The sequence below is a fragment of the Antechinus flavipes genome, chromosome 4 (assembly GCF_016432865.1).
Source record: "Antechinus flavipes isolate AdamAnt ecotype Samford, QLD, Australia chromosome 4, AdamAnt_v2, whole genome shotgun sequence".
Taxonomy (NCBI): domain Eukaryota; kingdom Metazoa; phylum Chordata; class Mammalia; order Dasyuromorphia; family Dasyuridae; genus Antechinus; species Antechinus flavipes.
The window spans coordinates 434676219-434701250 of record NC_067401.1 but is presented as its reverse complement, the minus strand read 5'-3'; the positions used below and the strand labels follow the sequence as shown (position 1 = coordinate 434701250).

Genomic DNA, 25032 nt, shown 5'->3' with positions numbered 1-25032 from the left:
CTCAAAAAGAAAAAAAAATGAATAAAAAAACAAAACGCAAACAAACAACAACAAAAAGAATGTTATGTTGTGATTCACATTCAGTTCCCACAGTTCTCTCTCTGGGTATAGATGGCTTTCTTCATCACAAGATCATTGGAACTGGCATCAATCATCTCATTGTTGGAAAGAGTCACGTCCATCATAATTGATCCTCATATAATACTGTCATTGCCATGTACAATGATCTCCTGATTCTGCTCATTTCACTTAGCATCAGTTCATGAAAGTCTCTCCAGTTCTCTCTAAAATCATTCTGCTGATCATTTCTTACAGAACAATAACATTCATATACCATAATTTATTCAGCCATTCTCCAATTAATGGCCATCCACTCAAGTTCCAGTTTCTGGCCACTACAAAGAGGGCTGCCATAAATATTTTTGCATATGTGGGTCCCTTTCCCTGCTTTAAGAACTCTTTGGGATATAAGCCCACTAGAAACATAGCTGGGTCAAAGGGTATATGCACAGTTTGATAACTTTTTGGGCATAGTTCCAAATTGTTCTCCAGAATGGCTGGATGTATTCACAACTCCACCAACAATGTATTAGTGTCCCTGTTTTCCCACATCCCCTCCAACATTCATCATTATTTTTTCCTGTTATCTTAGCCAATCTGAGAGGTGTGTAGTAGTATCTCAGGGTTGTCTTAATTTGCATTTTTTTTGATCAACAGTGATATAGAGCACCTTTTCATATGACTAGAATGGTTTTAATTTCTTTATCTGAAAATTGTCTGTTCATATCCTTTGACCATTTATCAACTGGAGAACAGCTTGAATTCTTATAAATTTGAGCCAATTCTCTATATATTTTAGAAATGAAGTCTAAAATATAAATTCTAAAAGGGTTGGATTTGTAGTCTAGTTTAAAGGATTCTGATTTTGGAGTTAATAGGCCTACATTTGAATCTTAGTTCTGCTACTTACTATGTGTATGAGCTTGCTCAATTAATGAAATCATTCTGGACCTTAATATCCTTGTTTTTATGTATATAGTATGGGGGAATAGATCTGAGGCATCTGAGGATGCCCATGGATCCTACGCAGACTCACTGGCCCTTGTTTTTATAACACTGAGGACTAAAGATATTTTCTGTCTGGGATTCTAATCATTAATTGTGATGATCTTTTGTGTCACTAGATTTTGATGAAAAGATATTAAGCTGTGTAACTTGGGGCTAACTTCCCCTTTTAAAAGTAATGAGGAAGAAGTTCTCATTCTGAATCCAGGTGAAATATTTGAGAACAAGATATAATTCTAGTCTGATAACTACTTGGAATAAAGAAACATCACCCATTATCTTGTAGTCCTAGATTTTTCCTATACCTCTTCCAGTGAAGGCCTTTCTCTATCCTCACAAAGGAAGAAGATAGTCCTCCCTCAGAGATGGAGCAAACCATATCCAATTTCAAATCACATCTCTATATGCAATCTTCAAGTCCTGTGTCTTCATTTTGATAGTTCTACATATACATATTGCATGTGCAGAGAATAGTAAATAGTCCAGTACTGCCAGATTATATAATGTGCAGAGGAGACTAAAATGTAAGAAAGCTCTAAAGGTACAAAGGAACCAGGTTATAAAGAGCTCTTTATACTAAATTGATCCTATGGGGAACAAGGAGTCAGTAGGGGAATGACATAGTTAGACTTGAACCTTAGGAAAATTGTTTTGGCAGCTTGATCAATGATGGGATGGAGAGAGGAGAGATTTGATTTGGGTAGATTAAGTAGGAGGTGTTGAAATAGTCTGGGTAAGAAGTTACGATGGCCCACAGAAATGGGGAAATTTGAAAGAGTGGTAGCATTGAGGGAAAAGACAATTGATTGTGATTTAGAAATATTGAGTTTGAGTTATGTACAGGACATCTAGTCTGAAATGTCCAATTCTTTTTTTTAAAATTAATTTATTTCACATTTCCTTCAGTTAAATTGACATTTTTTACATTTGTTTTTAAAACTTTTGAGTTATAGATTCTCTCCCTTATCCCCACCCCCAACCACCATTAAGAAACCACATATGAAGTTGTGCAAAACATTTTCATGCTGTGAAAGAAAATATAGATCTCCTATTCTAGAAAAAACCCCAAAACAAACCCTCAAGAAAAATAAAGTAAAATAAAAATAAGTGAATAAAATAAAATAAAATAATAAAAATAAGTAAAATTAAAAAAAATAAGACAGGGATAGACAGAGGCAGAGAGAATACTTCAATCTGTATTCAGAAACAATCAGTCCCTTCTCTGGTTATGGATTCAAAATGTCCAATTTTGATGTGGGACTAAAGTTCTAGATAGAGGTCTAGGGTATTCATATAGCTCTAGAAATCATTTATATATTCTATTCTATACATTCTATATATAGAATAATTAAATTCACAGAAATTGAGTAAGGCCACGAAGAGAGTATAGAAGGAAGAAAGAAGGAAGCTCGAGATAGAGCACCATGGTTTGGGAAATATGATATGATACTTCTGTAAGAGGAAAAATCTTTGAATTAGTAAGTTCCTAGTGGGCTGGCCTATACTCTGCCCCCACCGTACTTCCCCAGCCTCCATGTGATTACAATTAGAACACTTCCATTAATCCCCTTCCATAACAGGAAGAATAAATTTACAGACTTGGGTCTGGCCTCCCCACTGACTCCAGAGTCTACTGAGCAACCTTATTGCCACAAAAAAAAGTTTTATTCTATTAAGCGCTGAACTTGGCTGTTTTGTTCTCTCACAGTTTTATCATTTTTTCACATCAAATAACATTTCCTGTCTATTGTTACTATACGTAGCTGGTCAATACCATAAGTTGCTGGCCAAAATTCCATTGTGTCATTTCCTGCCTTTATGTCCAATCTTTTTCATCACTCTCATTGTGAGAGCACAGATATTAGAAATGTCATCTGAATCTTCTTCTCGATTCCATATCTCCCTGAGCTGATTGATGATGTTCCACAAACGTAGGCTTCTGTCAGACTCCTAGGAAGCCTCCTTAACATCTTTATGGACTAGTTTGAGAGCATCATTATAGGAGAAGTGCCTCTAGAGATAAGGGAAAGGGAAACCAGACCACATTCATATATACAATATCACGTTTTGTGTTTACGATGATAGTGGTGACCAGAATTCTGTGTTAAAGCCAACTTGAACCAGAGAATCAGAGACAATTGTTTAATTTTCAGTGTGAAGATTTACATGTCAGAAATAGGCACATGATTCAAATCAAGACTTGATTTATTGTTTTGTTAATTATCTAGAGCAGAGGTGGGGAGCCTTTTTTCTTCCAAGGGCCTTTTGAATATGTATAATATCATTTGTGAGTCACACAAAATTATCAGCTTAAAAAATCAGTGGGAGGTTGTTGTATCTAGCTTTCAGCTCATCATTGCCTATGGTTGCCTTGGCAGGGCCAGACCAAATAGTTTTGTGGGCCTTATATGGTCCATGGAATGGATGTTCCCTCTCTTTGGTCTATATTTAAAAAAAGTAATGGAGGAAAGGCTAATAATTCAAATTAAACTTATAAATGTGTCATGTGTACATTTTTGATATGGAAAACCGATTGTTAAACATTTACCAGTACATTTCTGGTGACAACTCACATGCCTTTGGTTTTCCAAGGATTTTCTCTTATACCAAATAACTCAATGAAATAAATGGGGCAAAAATGCTCCTGATATTTTAGATGAAGAATTGACATCCAAAGGAGTGAATTTGTCCACACTATCATTAATTGTAAGAACAAATCCACATCTTAAGAAGCCAAATCCAGGAATCCTTCCCATCTATCATACTGCTCCCTTATATGTTTTGTCCCATGAAACATGATTTGTCTAACATTATATCTAGTCAGTCAGTCAGTAAGCATTTATTAAGTATTTACTATGTGCCAAGCTCTGTGCTCAGTGTTAAATGATCACCCTGATTCCTCAAGACCTCAGGAAGCATGTCTCAGGATTTGTGACAAGGTTCCTTCTCTACTTTTTGGATCTCTCTTCAAGATGATGTTTTGACAAATCTCCATCAATCAGCACTTCTCTTGATCAAACATGTATTTTCCAATCTCTGAATGTGAGTCATGTAAATATCACTTCTAAAGGTGACCCAGAAGCGGACTGATATCTGGGGCCTCTGGTGGGTTTTTATGCCTTAGGATGTTTACAAATTACAAACAAATTCTGATCGGTGATCAATTATCTAAGTTTATGATGAAGTGAAGCAATTCGTTTTAGCTTTAGTTTCCTAACATCATTAATAAATATTTTGTCAATTATTTACCAATTTGGGGGAATATTAAATCAATCTGCAATTATTTGTCAGATTGAGAGTTACACACATCATTGCTAAACTATGAAATAAATGGGGCAAAAATGTTCCTGATGTTTTGGATGAAGAATTGACATCCAGAGGAGTGAATTTGTCCACAGTATCACTAATTGTCAGAGCAAATCCACATCTTCCTCACAGGGTTGTTGTGAGGACCAGATAAAGTGCTTTGTAAACCTTAAAGCACTATCATCACCACCACCATCATCATGATCATTTTTATTATTCTTATTTGAAAGACACAGGGATCCTCAAACTACAGCCCACGGGCCATATGCGGCAGCTGAGGACGATTATCCCCCTCACCCAGGGATAAGAAGTTTCTTTATTTAAAGGCCCACAAAAAAAGTTTTTGTTTTTACTATAGTCCAGCCCTCCAACAGTCTGAGGGACAGCGAACTGGCTCCCTATTTAAAAAGTTTGAGGATCCCTGGAATACTGTTGAAGAGATAAGACTTATTTCCTCCACTATACCATCTATACTGCTGCCACATTTCAAGATAAATGAAAAGATGTTGTGCCCCTTCAACCATGGCAGAAAAGCAGAAGGGAGTATATCTTTCATGTCATTTCATTAATAAAACCATACACATAGCTGACATTGAAACCATTTGACATTATCAAGGACTTGGATGGTGAGAACTTTCTTGCCTGAGTCTTCAGCAGATACAGTTACTGAGAAGATGGTGTCTATTGCTCCTCCAGAGGCAATTGCCAGGTCACAGCTCCATACAGTTTGTTCCCCTGAAAAATGGCTGTGAGTCCAGTAGGAGCCCGATCACAGATCCATTAAAATATGTAAGTTATCGCATGCCTATTATATGCCTTAGACTGTGAGCTCCTTAAGAGCAGAGATTGCCTTTTGTCTTTCTTTGAATCTCCAGCACTTATCACGGTATACAGTACGTATAAGATGCTTAATAAATACTAATTGATTGATTGCAAGGCACTAAGGTGCAGGGAAGTGAAAGAAAATATGAAAAACAGTTCCCAATGTCAAGAAACTTATATCGTACAAGAGGAATATAATATTTACAAAGAGAAGTAAAACAACATTTAAAGGTCAAAAGTACTAATGACTAAGATGGTCAGAAAAAGCTTCTTGTAAGAGGCAAGTCTTGAAGGAAGTTAACCATTTTAAGAAGGAAAAGTGAGGAAGGAACACATTCCATAACATAGTCTATACAAAAGCAAAATAGTGAGCAATGAGATGTTGAGCCAGAAGATAGCACATTGACCAGTTTGGCTGGAGCTCTAAGTGTTCAAGGAATTCTATGAAATGTCCATGAAGGTAGTTTGTAAATTGATCCAAACACACACATGGGGATGGAGGAAGGAGTCTGCGCTTCAATCTCTCACCATCAGCAGTGTGTCTTCAGGATCCAAGCACTATCACTATAACTAAATACAGAGATCCCTATGACAATATTGAGTACTGGCTGAATGCACAATACTGATGAAATCACATCCAAAATAGGATACCATTCTTGCCTTGGAAGAATCTAAAATCTTAAAGGAATACTGGCCCCACCAGGACAAAAAGAATTAGAAAGCTGACTGGTACAACTTCCTGCAGTAGTGCCAGAATGACATGGATCAAATCCTGGAAGGGAATGAGAAGGGACAGCTAGTTGGTGTAATAAATAGAGCACCAGCCCTGAAGTTAGGAGGATCTGGGCTCAAATCTGGCCTCAGACACTTAACGCTTCCTAGCTGTGTGACCCTGAACAAGTCACTTAACCCCAACTGCCTCAGCAAAAAAAGGTAAAAAGTAAAAAGAAAGGGAATGAGAAGTTCATGGATACTTCCTTACATAGCCAGTGCACTTTGAGGATGTGCAGCCCTATTTTTGCAATGAGTTGCATCAAATTTTTAAGCGTTTATCAGGGGGAAAGTGAAACAATTGTCAAGACAAGTAAAGAGATTGGCGAGACCACAGAAGGTGATGATAAAGGGAAGACTAGCTGTGGGATAATGAAGCCATACTAAACATGCTCAAATGATCAGTAGTTTCTTATATAATGCACTATTATTTTGAGAACTCCAGCGAGGGGAAAACAAGGTCTAGGCTCTCTCTTTTTCTTGAGTTGACTAAATCTATCAGACAAGAAGGGAACACACATCCAAAAAATCTCTGAGGAAAACACATTAATCTAGCTCAACAAACAGAGGCTCTTAGTGAAAGAGAAGTGGCTCAGAAGGCCACCGTTCCCTTATCCAAATCTATTTGGAATTGAAAGATTTTTTCACCTCTATCTTGAACAAAGTTTCGGAACTGGATTCAAGAAATTATTGCTCACTTGTTCAATTGTTCACTCTTTATAACTACATAGACCATAGCATGTCAAACGCTTCTATATCAACTATTTCTCAAAGTCTGTCCAAATTCATGTTCATGGTTTCCTTGATGCTATTTATCTATCTCATCCTTTGGCATTTCATTTTCCTTTTGCCTTCAGTCTTTCATATCAGACTCTATTTCAATGTGTCCTATCTTCTCATTGTGCGCCCAAAGTATTTAAGCTTTAGCTTTAGTATTTGATCTTCCGGGGAATAGCCTGAATTAATTTCTTTAACTATAGATTTATTTGGCCTTCTTATGTCCAAGAAGTTCTTAGAAATATACCCACAGACCAAAATTATTAATTCTCTGATGCTCAGATTTCTTTATAATTCAGCTCTTACAACCTTACATTGCTATTGGAAAAACTATAGCTTTGACTATAGAGACCTTTGTCTGCAAGGTGATATCTCTGCTTTTTAAAATGCTGTTAAAATTTGCCATAGCTTTCCTTCCAAAGAGCAAGTGTCTTTTAACTTTATGGTTAACAACTGCTGCCTGCAGTGATCTTTGAGCCCAAGAATGTAAAATCTGACCTACTTCCATTTTTATTTCTCTATTGCCAGGAAGTGATGGAGCAGTTGTCAAGATCTTAATTTTTTTTTTTTTGATATTGTGTCAAGCCAACTTTTATACTTTCCTCTTTCACTCTCATTGAGAGGCTTCTTATTTCTTCTTTGCTTTCTGCCATCAGAGTGGTATCATCTACATATCTGAGATTATTGGTATTTCTTCTAGCAATCTTTTGATTCAAACAAGACTTTTGATTCATCCAGTCTGGCATTTTGCATGGTATACTCTGTATATAAGTTAAGTAAATAAGGTGAAAAACATAGGCTTGTTTTACTCCTATTCCAATCTTAAAATAATCAATTGTTCCATGTTTGTTTCTAATGTTGCTTTGTGACCCGTTCCTCAGGAGACAAGTAAAATGATTTGGCACTCTCATCTCATATAATCTCATATCCCTTTTCACATTTTGTTGCGATCCACACAAAGGCTTTAGTGTAATTAATGAAGCAGAAGTGTATTCTTTTCTGGGATCCTCTTGCTTTCTCCATAATATAGTGTATGTTGGCAATTTGGTCACTAGTTCATCAGCCTCTTCAAAAGCTGGCCAGTTCTAGTAATTCCCAGTTCACATATTACTGAAGTCTAGCTTTCCAGATGTTAAGCATAACCTTGTTGGTGTGTGAAATGAGTGCAATTGTTTGGTAATTTGAGCATACTTTAGCATTGTCCTTCCTTGGGATTAAGATATAAACTGATCTTTTCCAATCTAGTAGTTACTGTTGGATTTTCCAAATCTGATGGCAGACAGAGTGTAGTACCTTAACAGCATCATCTTTTAGGTTTGTAAATAGCTCAAGTGGAATTCTATCACCTTCACTAATCTTAATGTTAGCAATGTGCCCTAAGATCTTGACTTCATTCTCCCAGATTTCTGGCTCTTTACATCAGTAATTAAAAGAGGTTGTTAGAATGCACAAACAAGTATGCAAAAGAGATCTTAATATCACTAATGACCACAATGGATCCAGAAAGACCTCAGTTCAAATCCAGCCTCAGAAACTTATTAGAGGATGACCCTGAACATGTCATTTAACCACGATCTACTTCTATTTTTTATTGGAAAATGGGGCAGTAATAGTACCTATCTCCCAGGATTATTGTGTAGATAAATTGAGATAATATTTGTAAAATGCTTAATAAAACTTAAAGTAATATTATATATATATATACATATATATACACACACACATATATATGCTACCTATTGTTATTAGCTTCTGTCATAGTTGCAGGATAGACTGATACAAGTATGCAAAATTCAGAAATTTTGTCCTTTACATGGCAGAGATTACAACTTGTTTCAAGGTGACATGAAACTAAACTAAGATCTGATATGTTGCAATAAACTTTATCAATGCAAAAAAGAAAGAATAAACTGAAATAGGAATCACTCAGCCCCCTTAGACTAAAACTTCTTTAGGAAAATATATAAACGAATAGATTGTAGACTGCACTCTTAGCTGGGATGAACACAGAAGAGTAAGACTCAGCCAAGATTTTCTCTAAAAGTTACAGCAAGGTGAAGGTGATGAGACCCAGCACTCCAGTGATGATGGTAAAGAATCTGGGTACCTATCAAATATGAGGTAGGTAACTTTGATTCTTCCACCTCACAACTGAAACTAAGAGATCTATTTTGGGACCACCAAGGTTTATAGGAAGAATAAATGACATTGACCAAAGAAAAAAATTTAATATAGAGGTAGTCACGTTCATGTTTCTCTAGTCTTGGTCTTAGATAAGCACATACCAGATGTGGAATTCATTCTTGGGAAGGTTGACTAAAAGTAGACAAGGAAACTGTGGGGATGTGAGGATGAAGTGGAATTTAGACAGGGATGGATGTGGGTGGGGAGTGGTATACGTACAATGTGTCTGATGAAGATTATATAGCTTTTGTTTGTTTGGGAAGAAGTGGAACTGAGAGAACCAATCTTGCTTGAGTCATGAAAAGGAAAAGAAATAAAAAAGAAGTAGGGATCAGTAATAGATCTGTTTCTGGACTTCTGCCTCTAATAGGCTTTTTTAAAATTAAATTTTATCTTTAAACAAAAATGCATCTTCTCTCACTCTCTCCTCCCTTCCCATTCCTTCACTAAAAAAAAAAAAAAAAACAATAAAAGCAAAGACCTTGTTTCAGACATGGATATCGAAACAAAACAAAAGTATTGACCATTTCAAAAAAGAAAGTATTGATTGGCTCTGAGAATTCAGCTCCTTTCTCCTAAAAGTTCTGCCTCCTGTCTCTAAAAGGTTGTTCTTGTAGTCAGTGATTTAGCTCTGTTAATATGTCTGGAGGAGAAGAGGAAACTGTCTCAAAACTAGGGCAAGGAGCAGGACTTCATTAGGATTACTCATATCCCAGTTCTCATTTTAATAAATAATTACTCATCAATCCTAAAACCGTTACTTTTCTTTGCTTCTCTAATGCATCTTCTGAGGCATCCCAATCTACTCTAGGACAGCTCTAATTGTGATTTTATATCACCAATTAAATTCTCTCTGCAACTTCCTAGGTCAGGCTTTTGGAATTTATTCAGTTCAATTCAACTGAAGTCATTTATTAAACCCCTACTTCATGCAAAGCATTGTGTTAGATCTTAAAAATCCAATAACATAAATGAAGCACCCCAAGAAACTATTGTGTGTGTACACATTTGGAGGAGGGAGAGGAAAATGTGGTAGGAGATACTAGAATGTCAAAGTATACAAACAAGAAAAGTGCAAGGTCTTGGATACATCGAGAGACTATAATAAAGATGATAATACTACCTAAACTAATTTATTTATTTAGTGCTATACCAATCAGACTTCCAAAAAACTATTTTAATGACCTAGAAAAAAAACCCAACAAAATTCATCTGGAAGAACAAAAGGTCAAGAATTTCAAGGGAACTAATGAAAAAAAAATCAAATGAAGGTGGCCTAGCTATACCAGATCTAAAACTATATTATACCAGATCTAAACTATACCAGACTTAAAACTATATTATAAAGCAGTGGTCACCAAAACCATTTGGTATTAGCTAAGAAATAGACAAGTTGATCAGTGGAATAGGTTACGTTCACAGGACAAAATAGTCAATAACTTTAATAATCTAGTGTTTGACAAACCCAAAAACCCCAGGTTTGGGGATAAGAATTCACTATTTGACAAAAACTGCTGGGAAAATTGGAAATTAGTAGGACAGAAACTAGTCATTGACCCACACTTAACACTGTATACCAAGATAAGGTCAAAATGGGTTCATGATCTAGGCATAAAGAATGAGATTATCAATAAAATTAGAGGAACATAGGATAGATTATCTCTCAGACCTGTGGAGGAGGAAGGAATTTGTGACCAAAGAAGAACTGTGATTATTGATCACAAAATAGAAAATTTTGAGTATATCAAATTAAAAAGCTTTTGTACAAACAAAACTAATGTAGACAAGATTAGAAGGGAAGCAATAAATTGGGAAAACATTTTTACAGTCAAAGGTTCTGATAAAGGCCACATTTCCAAAATATATAGAGAATTGACTCTAATTTATAAGAAATCAAGCCATTCTCCAACTGATAAATGGTCAAAGGATATGAACAGACAATTTTTCAGATGAAGAAATGGAAATTATTTCTAGCCATATGAAAAGATGCTCCAAGTCATTGTTAATCAGAGAAATGCAAATTAAGACAATTCTGAGATACCACTACACACCTGTCAGATTGGCTAGAATGACAGGAAAAGATAACGTGGAATGTTGGAGGGGATGTGGCAAAAACAGGGACACTGATACATAGTTGATGGAATTGTGAACACATCCAGCCATTCTGGAGAGCAATTTGGAACTGTGCTCAAAAAAGTTATCAAACTGTGCAAACCCTTTGATCCAGCAGTGTTACTACTACTGGGCTTATATCCCAAAGAGATCTTAAAGAAGGGAAAGGGACCTTTATGTGCCAAAATGTTTGTGGCAGCCCTTTTTGTAGTGGCTAGAAACTGGAAACTGAATGGATGCCCATCAGTTAGAGAATGGCTGAATAAATTGTGGTATATGAATGTTATGAGATGTTATTGTTCTTTAAGAAATGACCAGCAGGATGATTTTAGAAAGGCCTGGAGAGACTTACATGAACTTATGCTGAGTGAAATGAGCAGGACCAGGAGATCATTATATATTTCAACAATAATACTATATGATGATCAATTCTGATGTATGTGGCTCTCTTCAACAATGAGATGAACCAAATCAGTCCCATTTGTTCAGTAATGAAGAGAGCCATCTACACCCAACAAAAGAACTCTGGGAAATGAGTATAAACCACAATATAGCATTTCCACTACTTCTGTTTTTGTCCACCTGCATTTTTGATTTCCTTCTCAGGTTAATTTTACCTTATTTCTAAGTCTGATTTTTTTTTTTTTTGTGCAGCAAATTAATTGTATGGATATATATATATATATATATATATATATATATATATATATATATATACATATATTGTATTTAACATATAATTTAACATATTTAACATGTATTGGTCTATCTGCCATCTTGGGGAGGGAATGGGGGGGAAGGAGGGGGAAAATTGGAACAAAAGGTTTTGCAATTGTCAATGCTGAAAAATTACCCATGCATATATCTTGTAATTAAAAAAAAACTATAATAATAAAAAAGAACAGTGAAAGGACATGTCAGGTGGAAGAAAAATATTAATATAAAAACATCACTACTAAATAGGAGGATCAGAAAAAACATCATGAACCCAACCTTGAATAGAATTTTGAGCAGTAGAAATAACAGGCAGTGCATTCTGGGACTGAAGTCATAAGAGGGTTCTGTGAATGCAGAGGAGTCTGGAGAACAAGTTTGGGAAGAAGTTAGACTTTGTGCAATACAAAATGCATAATATGAAATATATGGGACATGGATTTGAGGAAGCCTCAAAAGCTAGGTTGAAAAGGGAAAGTAATTGACCATTTTGTTGTGGGGAATGACATGATCGGGGCTATACCTTAGGGAGAGTATTTTGAAAACTGTGTGGAAAATGAATTAAAGGAAGAAAAAGACTCATTCGCTTCTCTTAAGTCCCTAGTCCCTTATCCTATGAAAGATTTTGACCTTCTATGCCTCAGTTTTGGATTATGGGAATAATCAGCTATTGCCTTTATTTTTGTTCACTTCACACAAACTATGAACCAGTTATAGAAAACCACAAATTCATTCTGACGAGTTCCACTATAAACTGATGTAATACAATCTCAACTCTACCTTCAATCATCTCAATCTGTTCTCTATCTGATATCATAGTAGTTTTTCCAAATCTTTTCATGCCTTCTCAAACCTCTCAGTGTCTTTCTCTTTTACCTTCCTTCTCATTTCACATCACTTATATAAGTTTTGCTACTATTTTCTCCTTTATCCCTACCACTCACAAAGAGATGGCCCATCTCCTTTCCAAGGCTAACTTCTTTCCATGCACAAATGATCTTATTCCAATCCATCTCCTCCATACATTGCTCCCTCTATAAACTCACTTAACTTCCATATTTTCCTATCGATTGGCTCCTTCCCTACAGCCTACAAACATTCTCATGTCTCCCCTGTCCTCCAAAAAGCCTCACTTGATCTGTCTATCTCCACTAGCCATCATCCCAGAACTTTCCTCCCTTTTTTTTTTTTTTGGATAAATGTCTTGAGAAGACCATCTATATTCAGTATTTCCACCTCCTTTATTCGTACTTCTTAACTCTGCTTTCTGGCTTTTGATCTCATCATTCAATTTAAATAGCTCTCTCCAAAGTTATCATTGATTTACTAATCACCAATTCAAAGCCTTTTTCTCAATCCTCACTCTTCTTGATTCTTCTGTAGCTTTTTACACTGTTTATTATGTCAAAATCTAATAAATTCTCTAAAAAGAGAATAAATACTGCTCAACAACCTTACTTGATACTCTCATTTTCTAGGTTTTTGTTACACAATTCTATCCAGTTTCCACCCTTACCTGTCTGATTGCTCCACTCAGTTTTCTTTGTTAGATCTTCATCCAGGTCATGGCTAGTAACTGTAGGTGTCCCCCAACTCTAGGCTCTTTCTCTTCTCCTTCAATATTATTTTGATTATTTTAATTTATTTTATAATAACTTTTTTATTGACAAAATCCATGCCAGGGTAACTTTTTTACAACATTATCTCTTGCACTCACTCTGTTCTGATTTTTCCCCTCCCTCTCTCCATCCCCTCCCCTAGATGGCAAGCAGTCATATATATGTTAAATATGTTGCAGTATATCCTAGATACAATATATGTATGGAGAACCGAACAGTTCTCTTGTTGCATAGGGAGAATTGGATTCAGAAGGTAAAAATAACCCGACAAGAAAAACAAAAATGCAAATAGTTTACATTCATGTCCCAGTGTTCTTTCTTTGGGTGTAGCTGCTTCTGTCCATCATTGATCAATTGAAACTGAGTTAGGTCTCTTTGTCAAAGAAATTCACTTCCATCAGAATACATCCTCATACAGTATCGTTGTTGAAGTATATAATGATCTGGTTCTGCTCATTTCACTTAGCATCAGTTCATGTAAGTCTCTCCAAGCCTCTCTGTATTCATCCTGCTGGTCATTTCTTACAGAACAATAATATTCCATAACATCCATATACCACAATTTACCCAACCATTCTCCAATTGATGGGCATCCATTCAATTTCTAGTTTCTAGCCACTACCAAGAGGGCTGCCACAAACATTTTGGCACATCCAGGTCCCTTTCCCTTCTTTAGTATTTCTTTGGGATATAAGCCCAGAAGTAACACTGCTTAACCAGCAATAATCTGTCCAGAATCATTGAAGCAGTTTACAATTCCATCTGTATTAGTATACCTATTTTCTCTGATTCCTTCCAGTATTTGTCATTTCTGATAGGTATGACATAGTACCTTTCTCTAATCATTTCTCTAATTGTGATTTAGAGCAGTTTTACATATGACTGTAGATAACTTTCATTTATTCTTCTAAAAGCTGGCTGTTCATGCCCTTTGACCATCTAATCAATTGGAGAATGATTCTTATTTTTTGTAAATTTGAATCACTTCCTTATATATTTGAGAAATGAGGCCTTTATCAGAGAAATTTGCTGTAAATATTTTTATATTACATCATTGTTTATGGTACCTTTTAAATCAAAATGTAATTTCTTTGATTGATTCTTTTAATTAGGTTTATTTTTGCCTTTTCTGAAATCATGAGAGCTACCCCTGTCTTTTTTTCTACTTTAGCTGAAGGGTAATAGATTCAACTCTAGCCCCTTATTTGAACTTTTTGGGTATCTTTCTGTTTAAAGTATGTCTCTTGTGAACTACATATTTTTGGATTCTAGTTTCTAATCTATTCTTTTATCTCCTTTGGTTTTATGGATAACCTCATCCTATTCTCAGTTATGATTACTAACTATGTGCTTCAATCCTGCCTATTTTCTTTTGTTTATTCTTCTCTCTCTTTTTTCCTCAAAAGCTTATTTTGCATCTGACCACTGACGCCTTTAAACTATTCTCCTCTCTCTCTCTCCCTCTTCCCCTCTCTCTCCCTCTCCCCCTCCATTCCTCTCCCCTTCTCTCCCCTCATATAAACATACACATGTGTGTGCACACCCGCGTGCGCGCACGCACACACACACACACTGTCCTTTATTTTCTCATGTCCCCTTCCCTTTCTATTTCTTGTTTAGTATGATAGATTTTCTACTTAATTGAATGTGTATATACATACATACATGCAAACATCTATATCTAAATTCTGCCCTCTGAACCAATTCTGATGAATGCAATGTTCAAGCATTGACTGTTACCTTCATCCACATTTCCCCTTCCACTATAAAAAGTTCTTCCTTGCACAGCTCTTTTATGTGAGAAAAATGACCCCATTATACTTCCCCATTCCCTTATTTAATACATCCTTCCCTTTCACACTTTCATTTTTAAAAATCATCCCAATATGATTGATTCACACTCATGCCCTCTATCTATGAAGACACTAACTTTTAACAATGATAAAGTTCTTAGGACTCACATGCATCATCTTCCCATATGTGAATGTAAATAATTTAACTTTATTAAATCCTTTATGATCTTTTATGTTTCCCTTTTATGCTTCTTTTGAGCCTTGTGTTTGAATCTCAAATATTCTCTTCAGATCTGTCCCTTTTCTCAGGAATGCTTGAAAGCCCTCTATTTCATTAAATATTAATTTTTTTCTCCTGAAGGATTATATTCAATTTTGCTGGACAGATTATTCTTAGTTGTGATCCGAGTTTCTTTGACTTTTGGAATATTATAGTCCAAGCTCTTCAGTCTTTAACATGAAAGCTGCTAAATGGTTTTTGATCCTAACTGTGAACCCGTGATATTTGGATTATTTATTTTTGGCTGATTGTAGTATTTTTTTCCTTGATCTGGGAGTTCTGGAAATAAGCTATAATATTTCTGGGAGTTTCCATTTTGGCATCTTTTTCATGAATTGATCGGTGGATTCTTTCAATTTTTATTCTCCCCATTGAATTTAAGATGTTCAAGCAATTTTCCTTTATAATTTTATGAAATATGTTGAAGCTCTTTTTATAACCATGGCTTTAAGATAGTTCAGTAATTCTTAAGTTATCACTTCTGGACTTATTTTTCAGTTTAATAGTTGTTTTTTTTCTTCAAGTCAGTTTGCACTAGACAACAAGATTAAGTGACTTACCCTGAATCGCTAAATTTGTGTTAGAATCAAGCCCTCTGATTAAAGATCAGTTCTTCTACCATTACACAAAGATAATAGCTGTTTATATGCTGGCAAGATTCACATATGATGATATGAATGTGAAGATGGAAATAAAGTATTTGAGAATAACTCCCTGGGGAAACTCTTCCTCAACAGAGGTGAAAATTATCTCTGTCACTTAAATCCATAGAGTTTAAGAGATTTGTCCTAGGTCATTGTTATGGTAAATGTCAAAAGTGGAGTTTGAATACATCTTTCATCTTGGGCATATGGCATCATAGGAGAGGTCTTTTCTATTGGCTCCATAACTGCTATCATTAACTGCATTATCTGCAATTTATCTGTTTAGAGGACCCAGAAGTCTCTCATTATGCCATGCTAATTCAATGAATGGAAATGCTATTTGCGAACAAAAATAAAAGGTATCAGTTTGATGTAAAATTGTAAAAATATAGATGTCCTATATGAGTGGTTAAATATTTTAAAGTTCGCTATTTTCTTAGAATATAATTTCCCATAAAATTATGAGTTACATAACACTCTTTGCAGTGGCAAAAATTGGAAATTAAAGGAATACCCATCAATTAGGCCTCCGGGGTCCTCAAACTTTTTAAATAGGAGGCCAGTTCACTGTCCCTCAGACTGTTGGAGGGCTGGACTATAATAAAAACAAAAATTTTGCTTTGTGGGCCTTTAAATAAAGAAACTTCATAGCCCTGGGTGAGGGGGATAATCATCCTCAGCCGCCACATCTGATCCACGGGCTTTAGTTTGAGGACCCTTGAATTAGAGAATGGCTGAACAAGTTGTGATATGTGAATATAATGGATTATTGTGCTATGAAAAAGAATGAGCAGACTGATTTCAGAAAAACCTGAAAAGACTTAGGTGAACTGATACTGAAAGAAGTGAGCAGAACCAGGAGAACATTGTACCCAGTAACAGAAACATTGTGTAATGATCACTTATGATGGACTTAGTTCTTCTCAGCAATACTGTGGTCCAAAACAATTCCAGAAGACTTGCAATGATAAATGCTATGCACAATCAGAAAAAGAACTATGGAGAGAGAATATAGATTGAAGCATACTATTTTCACTTTTAAAAAATTTGTTCCTTTTCTTATGTTTTTTCCCTTTGTTCTGATTCTTCTTGCACAACAAGATTAGTATGAAAATATGTTTAACAAAAATATGCTTAATATGATTGTATATGTATAGCCTATATTAGATTGTTTGCTGTATAGGGGAGAGGAGAGGGAAAGGAGAGAGAAAGAAAAATTTCAAATTCAAAATATTATAAAAATCAGTGTTGAAATCTATCTTTAAGTTTAATTAGAAAAAATAAAATATTATTAAATAAAGAGAGAGAGAGAAATTATAGCCTACATAGGCTGGCCACAAAAACCCATCTTCCAATGTGGCTTAATGAAAAAGAGATTTACATTAAACCCTGTAATCAGTAAGTACTTCCTCTTTTTATGGAGAGGAGGGAGAAAAAGTGGAGAAAGACGTATACTAATTAACTCAAAATTTCTTTCTAAACTTTACTTGAAGGAATGCCTTCAACAAGATAGAACTGTTCCATTAGCTTGACATTTCTGGTTTAAATCATAGAATACAAAAAGCTCTATGAGAAAAAAGTCAGAGGAGAATTACAGAAAGAAAAGTCCTAGGCTTGGAGTCAGAAAATCTGGTTGAAAGCATTGACTCTAATACCTTGGGCAAATCACTTAAGCTCTCCAAATCTCACTTTCTAAATCTGTAAAATGGAGTTAATAAAAAAACAAAAAAAGAAAAAGTTGCAGTATCCATAGCACAGAGCTGAAATAAGGATCATGTGAGATAAGAGTACTTTCATTTTTATATTTCCACTAAGTATCTGACTGACACAGAGATCCCACATCCTCTAGCACTCCATAAATAACCATTGAATCATTTGAATAAATGATACTATTTAGAAATGTCACTGTCTTTGAAGTTTTTTTTTTTTTTTTAACCAGCTAAGGCATTATCAGTGCAAGACTGAATCTGGGGTGAGACCCTTAAATTATGATACACATAGTCCAAGAGAGAGAGAATCCTTTCTCCTACTGTCCATACTAGGCACTTTCTGCACTCTGAGCTATGCCATACAGACAAGTTACTTGTAGAGTCCATCTATGATCCATCTGCTGTCCCTGAACCTTTGAACAAGCTGTCTTCCATGCCTAGAACACACTCCTTTCTCACATCTTCTTCTTAGCTTAGCTCCTAAATGAGGCATTTCCTTATTTCTCTCTGTTGCCTAACCTTTCTGTCCTCCTGTTGCTTAATATTTACTTTGACTGTAATTGGTATATAATTGCACATGTAAATGTTATTTCCTCAAGTAGAATAGATGAATTCAATGGATAGTAATTGAATTTATCTTGATTGTTGTTTTTTATTTCAGATTTGTGATATCATCAACTCCTAGTACAGACACTTCCTCCACTGATACAAATCAGCAAATTTCAAGTAAATGATGTAACTTAAAGAGGTACTGGGAGCGCTAAGAGGTTTACTAGATGATTTTGCCAAGAGTCCAGAACTAGGATGTATCAGAAACAAGAATACAATCAAAGCCTCCTTGATATTACAAGGCAAGCTCATTCCTACAGTGACGATAACTCAGTAATAGAACCCTCCGCCTTCCTTCCTACTTCTCACTAGTGGTTTTTAGTCATTTCTCTCCCTCTGAGATTTCCCAAGTTCCCTGTTACTCTATTCTTATTTGATTGATCTTAGAAAATTCTAGGATGCTAAGTCTGGAAGCAACCTCAAGCAGTAGATACAATACATTCCAATAGAAGCAAATAACAGAAACCACTTACAAGACACAGAGACACAGAGCTCCTGGTACTGACTCACTGTCTCGTAAGAGAAACTTGCCATTTTTCCCTTCCTGGAGTAGTATGGTCTCACAGTCTTGTTTATTGAGAGGGCCATGGTAGTAGGGTAGGTCCATGGAGGGAGCTCGGTGGTTCCTGCAGCTGAAGAGCCGTGACCCAGCAAGGGAGTTCTGAAACCGTCACTTTAAAAAAATGTCAGCTGTATAAATAGCTGCATCCATATATGTATATTTCTACAACAGTGTTGAGCAATGCATGTGTGAAGTATATTGGGGAGGGTGAGTCCTGGCCTGATACAGGAAATACAGAAAGTGAGGGTGATAAAATGACCACTACCTCTTCATAAAATTAAAGAACCCATATAATGTTTAGTAAATGAATGCTTTGAGATAAAAAAAAAATTATGGAACTCAAAAAATTTTCTTTGTTTGTCAGTATGTGGTTGGGAGTTTTTGACCTTGGAGACAGAGACCCACAAAGGCCAACAATTCAAAAGTAACCATGGTTATGATGGCTGGCCAACATTGTCCTAATTAATTAGGAAGTATTTGGTGAATAGGTATCATGGAAAAATCATTAGCACATCATAGATTACTAAGATTTCTTCTATAGTAAACATCTAAAAATTAAAAAGCTTTAATAAAAAATAAATAAAAATCATTCCTTCCCAAAGTATGGAACAAAATCATATATGGAGTTTGTCTGTGACTTTTACTCATTAATCAAGATATCTTTCAGCAGAGAGAACGCCTGACTGTGAAATGTTACAATCTTTGCACCTCATCTTTTCTCTCCCAAACCTTGTCACATAATCCTCATCATCAGGGCCATTGCCTTATTACTAAGGTCAGATTATTTGTTTTCCTATGTTTGTGTTTAAGAGTCTCTCAGCATCTGTATGTGGACTTAAAAGAAAAAAAAATTGTTGGAAATTTATCTTTCTGTGTCTTGTTAACCAACATTTAAACTGAATGTCATGGAAAAAATTATGAGAAAAATGAATAATTTGTGAGAAAGTTATAAAGACATTATAGACATCCCTTACTTGTAAACTTGCTGGGTTCTTGAAATTATTTATTTGGACAGCTCATCAGCCCGTGAAAGAACTTGCTCAGATTATGAATATTTCTAAACAAGGAATGTGCTTACTGAGAATTTTAAATTTTTGTAATAAAGAAGTGATTTCTAATAATTGATCTTTATATTAGAGTGAATTTAAGCTTGAGAAAAAGAAAAGAAAACAAGTGAAGGATGTTAAGTGAAATCTTTTATATGTGTAATGAATCTTTTATTGCTTATTGTAATACCATCAGTGTGTAATAACTATGTCTAATCCTAAAATGTGATTTGCTGTTTGAAATAAAATCTCTTGAGACTTCTGGTTAGAAGAGTCTTTATTGCCAGTGCATGTCTATATAAAAAGTGTGGTGGTGTATAGTTAAAATCTTTACTACTAGGGAGACTGTGGCTGCAATACTACCTGAGCTAAGAAATTCTGAGCTTCAGTGGGCTAAGCCAATTAGAAGTCCATACTAAGTCTGATGCCCATGTCTAATGCTCACTGGGGTCAGAGCAGAGGTGGCAACCAGGATGCCCTAGAAGGAAACCAATCCAGGTTGGAAATGAAGCAAGTCTAAGTTGCTATGCAGATCAAGTAGGAAGAATAAGTTTATGAATGATTATTGCACTTCCAAATTATAAAAAATAAGAAGAAAGAAAGAGAAAGAAAAAGGAAAGAGAGATTATGGGAGAGGAGAAAGAAAGAAAGAAAGAAAGAAAGAAAGAAAGAAAGAAAGAAAGAAAGAAAGAAAGAAAGAAAGAAAAAAGAGAAAAGAAGAAAGGAAGGAAGTTAAAGAGGGTGGAAAAGAGGGAGGAAAGAAGGAAGGAAAGAAAGAAGGAAGAAAGAAAAGAAGGAAGGAAGAAGAGAGGGGGAGGGAAAAGAGGAAGGGAAAGAGGAAAGAAGGAAGAGAGGAAAAAGAGCAATGAGTAAACCTGATGCAACTTAGCATTGGTAGGAGCACCAATGTGCAGAAAGAACCTGTTCTTTCTAGTCAACTGCCTACTATTTACAAACTGTCTACTATTTACAAATATCAATCTTGTCCAAATATCAAATGTTGATATCCTTTATCATTTCCTAAAGAGACTAAAAAAATTGTTTGATGGCATCAACATGCATATAGCAAACAAATAAAAAATGAATGACTATATTTAGAGAATGCCAGTAGTTTCATCTAGTTGCATATCCTCAAGGAATGGTAAGATCAATGATTCCTCAATGACTTGTTTTAAATGTTTAAAAAACAATAAAGCACCTCCTTTAGAATCATCATTTGACAATGGAACTGCTTCCAGTTTCTTCTTCTTTTCCAGTCCATTGAACAGCTTGACTATATTCTGGACAAGTGGCTTTTACTAAAACGACTACAAAAATGTGGAGCTTCTTTTATTTCATAATCTAGTAAACAAATGTATAATATGCTTCAAGAATAAGTTTTTTATGAAATGGCCAATTCAAGTTGTATAAATGTTTCAGCCTTTTTTGAGTTTTCTTTCTTTAAAAGTAAGTTGCCTTTTTAGATACATGTGGGTACTCTTTTAACTTTGATGGATTTATATTTCTATTCATAAGAACATTTTACCACAAAAATCACTATGGGTTTTGTATTCCATTATGTTTATTAATGCAAATGAAACCATGTGATACATAATCTTTACTGTACTTCCACATCTTTAACATTTCAACTTAGATTGTCCCTACAAAATATAAAATAATTATAGCTAAAATAAGGTATGTGATTCAATTGATATATTAACTAGATATTTTGGTGTGGTTTTTAAGTGATTTGTTTGATAAGCCCGCATAGAAATTTTATGCTAATTAAATAAAGATGTTTAAAAAATTTATATGACTACTAAGTAAAATAAGGCAAATTATACAATTTTTTTTGTGTGTCTCAGTTTGCCTTTATTTCTCATGATACATGAACAAAATAAGAATTCTAAACTTTCTCAAAGTTAGCTTTTATAGAGCTTGAGGCAACAAAAATGTTATCAAATACAGCAGAGCATGCTATTTGTATCTCATTGATGCAAACTTCAATGTTAGATATATTTAGCAGAAGAACTGATAAAAATGAATCCCTGAGGCAGGTAAGGAGAAGGCTCTGATAGAGATTAGTTTAGCCCCATGGATTCACTCTCTGGGGAAGTGGTCCAATCTGAAATTCAAGTTATGTCAAACTCCTGAGACCCACCCTCTGTAAAGGTCTGGAACAGTCTCCTCTTGCCGTGCCCTATCAAAAATCCCAGACATCTCTGAAGCTAAAATTTCCCTACAAAATCTACTTATGGGCCATCCCATGACTGCTGCCTTCCTTTAGGTCAGCCATCCATTGGCACTCTGCTTCATGGTGTTTTTCCCCTTTCCTTTTCCCCCAATTCCACCTTATTTCTCCACCCCATTTCTCTTCCTTATAGCTAGCTAACTCTTTTGAGGTGCTATGTCCTTTTCAGGACTAAGAGTATGGTCCAGCCTTATGGGATGTTTCCTTTGTCCTGGTGAATGGCAAATTCTGTCAGGGAACTTGCCTTTTCAAAACGCTTTCTATACTCTCCCAACTCTTTTATATTTACCATTCCTGATATCTATTGTATCCCTTCATTTTGTCTGTAACCCCTTCCCCTAAATAAATCTATCTTTTGCCAGAGAGAATGGTCATTGTGAATTGTTCACATGACTAAACCCCAACTTTTGGTGCCTGACATCATCTGGTCCTCGAATCACATCATTTGGTACCAAAACCCATATTATAAACCACACCATCACCCTCTGAGTGTTCGAAGACTAGACATGTTGCCACAGAAAGCGAACCTATTGTAACCATAATGTTCTCAAAGCCTCTTTCACGAACCACAGGTATCTTGTCTTCTGAGAGTTTCCCCCCCTTTCTTAGAAGTGAGTGTTACAAATTGCACATTTTTCCAATTCATCAATCAGTTGGCTTGACACTTTTGATATTTTTTTCCTCCCTCACACCTCACCTCTGCCCCAAACAGACACTCAGGATCCTCACAGATGGGTTCAAGTGAGGGGAGGAGAACAAAATGGGGATGGAGTAGGGAGCAAAAGAATGGTAGGGGAATGAATTCAGGCAGATATCAAGCTGCCCCCAAACTCCTCTTCTGACTCTTAAGACACAGAAAACTCACAGGTTTTAAAATTTATTTTTAAAGTTTTTAACCCTTATAATGACTTCTGTCTCTCTGATAGACACACAAATTATAGCAGTAATTCAAGAATAGTTTCCTAACTAATAATTGGCTATTGTATAGAGAATCACAAGACTTTCTGTGCCTTTCTAGAAGCATTTCTGATATTGTTCACAATTTTCAGGTTTTTTTAATATGCAGTGCTTTTTTTTTTTTTTACAAAATAATAATACATGAACATGTGTAACACACTACATATGAATTGCCTTAAGTTTACAATATACTACACCAAAAAGGGGAGTATAAGGAGAAAAAGCAATTTTAAAAGTTCTTTATTCACAGAACTCACAACATGATACATGACCTATATCATTGTTTTTTAATATCTTTTTTTTCAAAGCTTCTTATTTTCAAAACATATGCATGGATATATATTTTTTTTGATATTAACAAATCACTTACTTCCTGAGGCTTCAGTTGTCTCATTTTAATTTTTTTTTATATTAAAGCTTTTTATTTACAAAGCATATGCATGGGTAATTTTTCTAACAGTGACCTTTGCAAAACCTTTTGTTCCAAATTTTCTCCTCCATCCCGTCCTCTAGCTGTCAGGTAGTCCAATACATGTTAAATATGTTGAAATACATGTTAGATCCAATATTTGTATACATATATATACAGTTATCTTGTTACACAAAAAAAATCAGATCAAGAAGGAAGAAAAAAGAAAACTGAGAAAGAAAACATAATGCAAGCAAATAACAGAAAGAGTGAAAATGCTATATTGTGATCTTCTCTCTGGGTATAGATGGCTCTCTTTGTCACTGAACAAGTAGAACTGGTTTGAATCATTTCCTTGTTGAAAGAGCCACGCCCATCAGAATTGATCTAGCCATGTACAATGATCTCCTGGTTCTGCTCACTTCACTTAGCATCAGTTCATGTAAGTCTTTCTAAACCTCTCCGAAATCATCCTGCTGATCATTTTTTACAGAACAATAGTATTCCATAGTGTTCATATACCATAATATATTCCGCCATTCTCCAATTGATGGGAATCCACTCAGTTTCCAGTCTCTTGCCACTACAAAGAGGGCTGCCACATTTTTGTACATTTGGGTCCCTTTCCCTCCTTTAATATAATCCCAGTAGAAACACTGCTGGATGAAAAGGTATGCACAGTTTGATAACTTTTTGAGTATAGTCCCAAATTGCTCTCCAGAATGGTTGGACCCATTCACAGTTCTACCAACAAAGTATCAGTGTCCCAGTTTTCCCACATTCACTCCAACATTCACCATTATCTTTTCCTGTCATCTTAGCCAACCTGACAGGTATAAAGTGGTATCTCAAAGTTGTCTTAATTTGCATTTCTCTGATCAATAGTGATTTGGAGCACATACCTATTCATGTAGCTACAAATAGTTTCAATTTCTTCAACTGAAAAATGTTCATATTCTTTGACCACTTATTAATTGGAAAATGGCTTGAATATTTTATTTTTTTTTATTATAGCTTTTTATTTACAAATTATATGCATGGGTAATTTTACAGCATTGACAATTGCCAAACCTTTTGTTCTGATTTTTCCCCTCCTTCCCCCCATCCCCTCACCCCGATGGCAGGTTGACCAATACATGTTAAATAATTTAAAGTATAAATTAAATAGTATGCATGTCCAAACAGTTATTTTGCTGTACAAAAAGAATCGGACTTTGAAATAGTGTACTATTAGCCTGTAAAGGAAATCAAAAATGCAGGCGGACAAAAATATAGAGATTGGCACAGATAATTTTTAACATTGACCCTTGTTTAGCCTTGTGTTTCAGATTTTTCCCTCTTTCTTCCCACCCTCTCCCCTAGATTGCAAGCAATCCAATACATGTTATGTATGTTAAAATATATGTTAAATTCAATATGTGTA

The 25032-nt window shown here is 35.3% G+C and overlaps 1 protein-coding gene across 1 annotated transcript in view; it reads right to left on the bottom strand.

Annotated features, from left to right (window-relative positions):
* Positions 1-19156, bottom strand: part of SH2D1B (SH2 domain containing 1B) — a 35621-nt gene extending 16465 nt beyond the window's left edge. Inside the window, exon 1 of the mRNA XM_051999150.1 lies at positions 18879-19156. Coding sequence (XP_051855110.1) covers positions 18879-19012 — 134 coding nt within the window. The 5' untranslated portion in view covers positions 19013-19156. The remainder of the gene's footprint in view (positions 1-18878) is intronic.
* Between the last annotated feature and the right edge of the window lie 5876 nt (positions 19157-25032).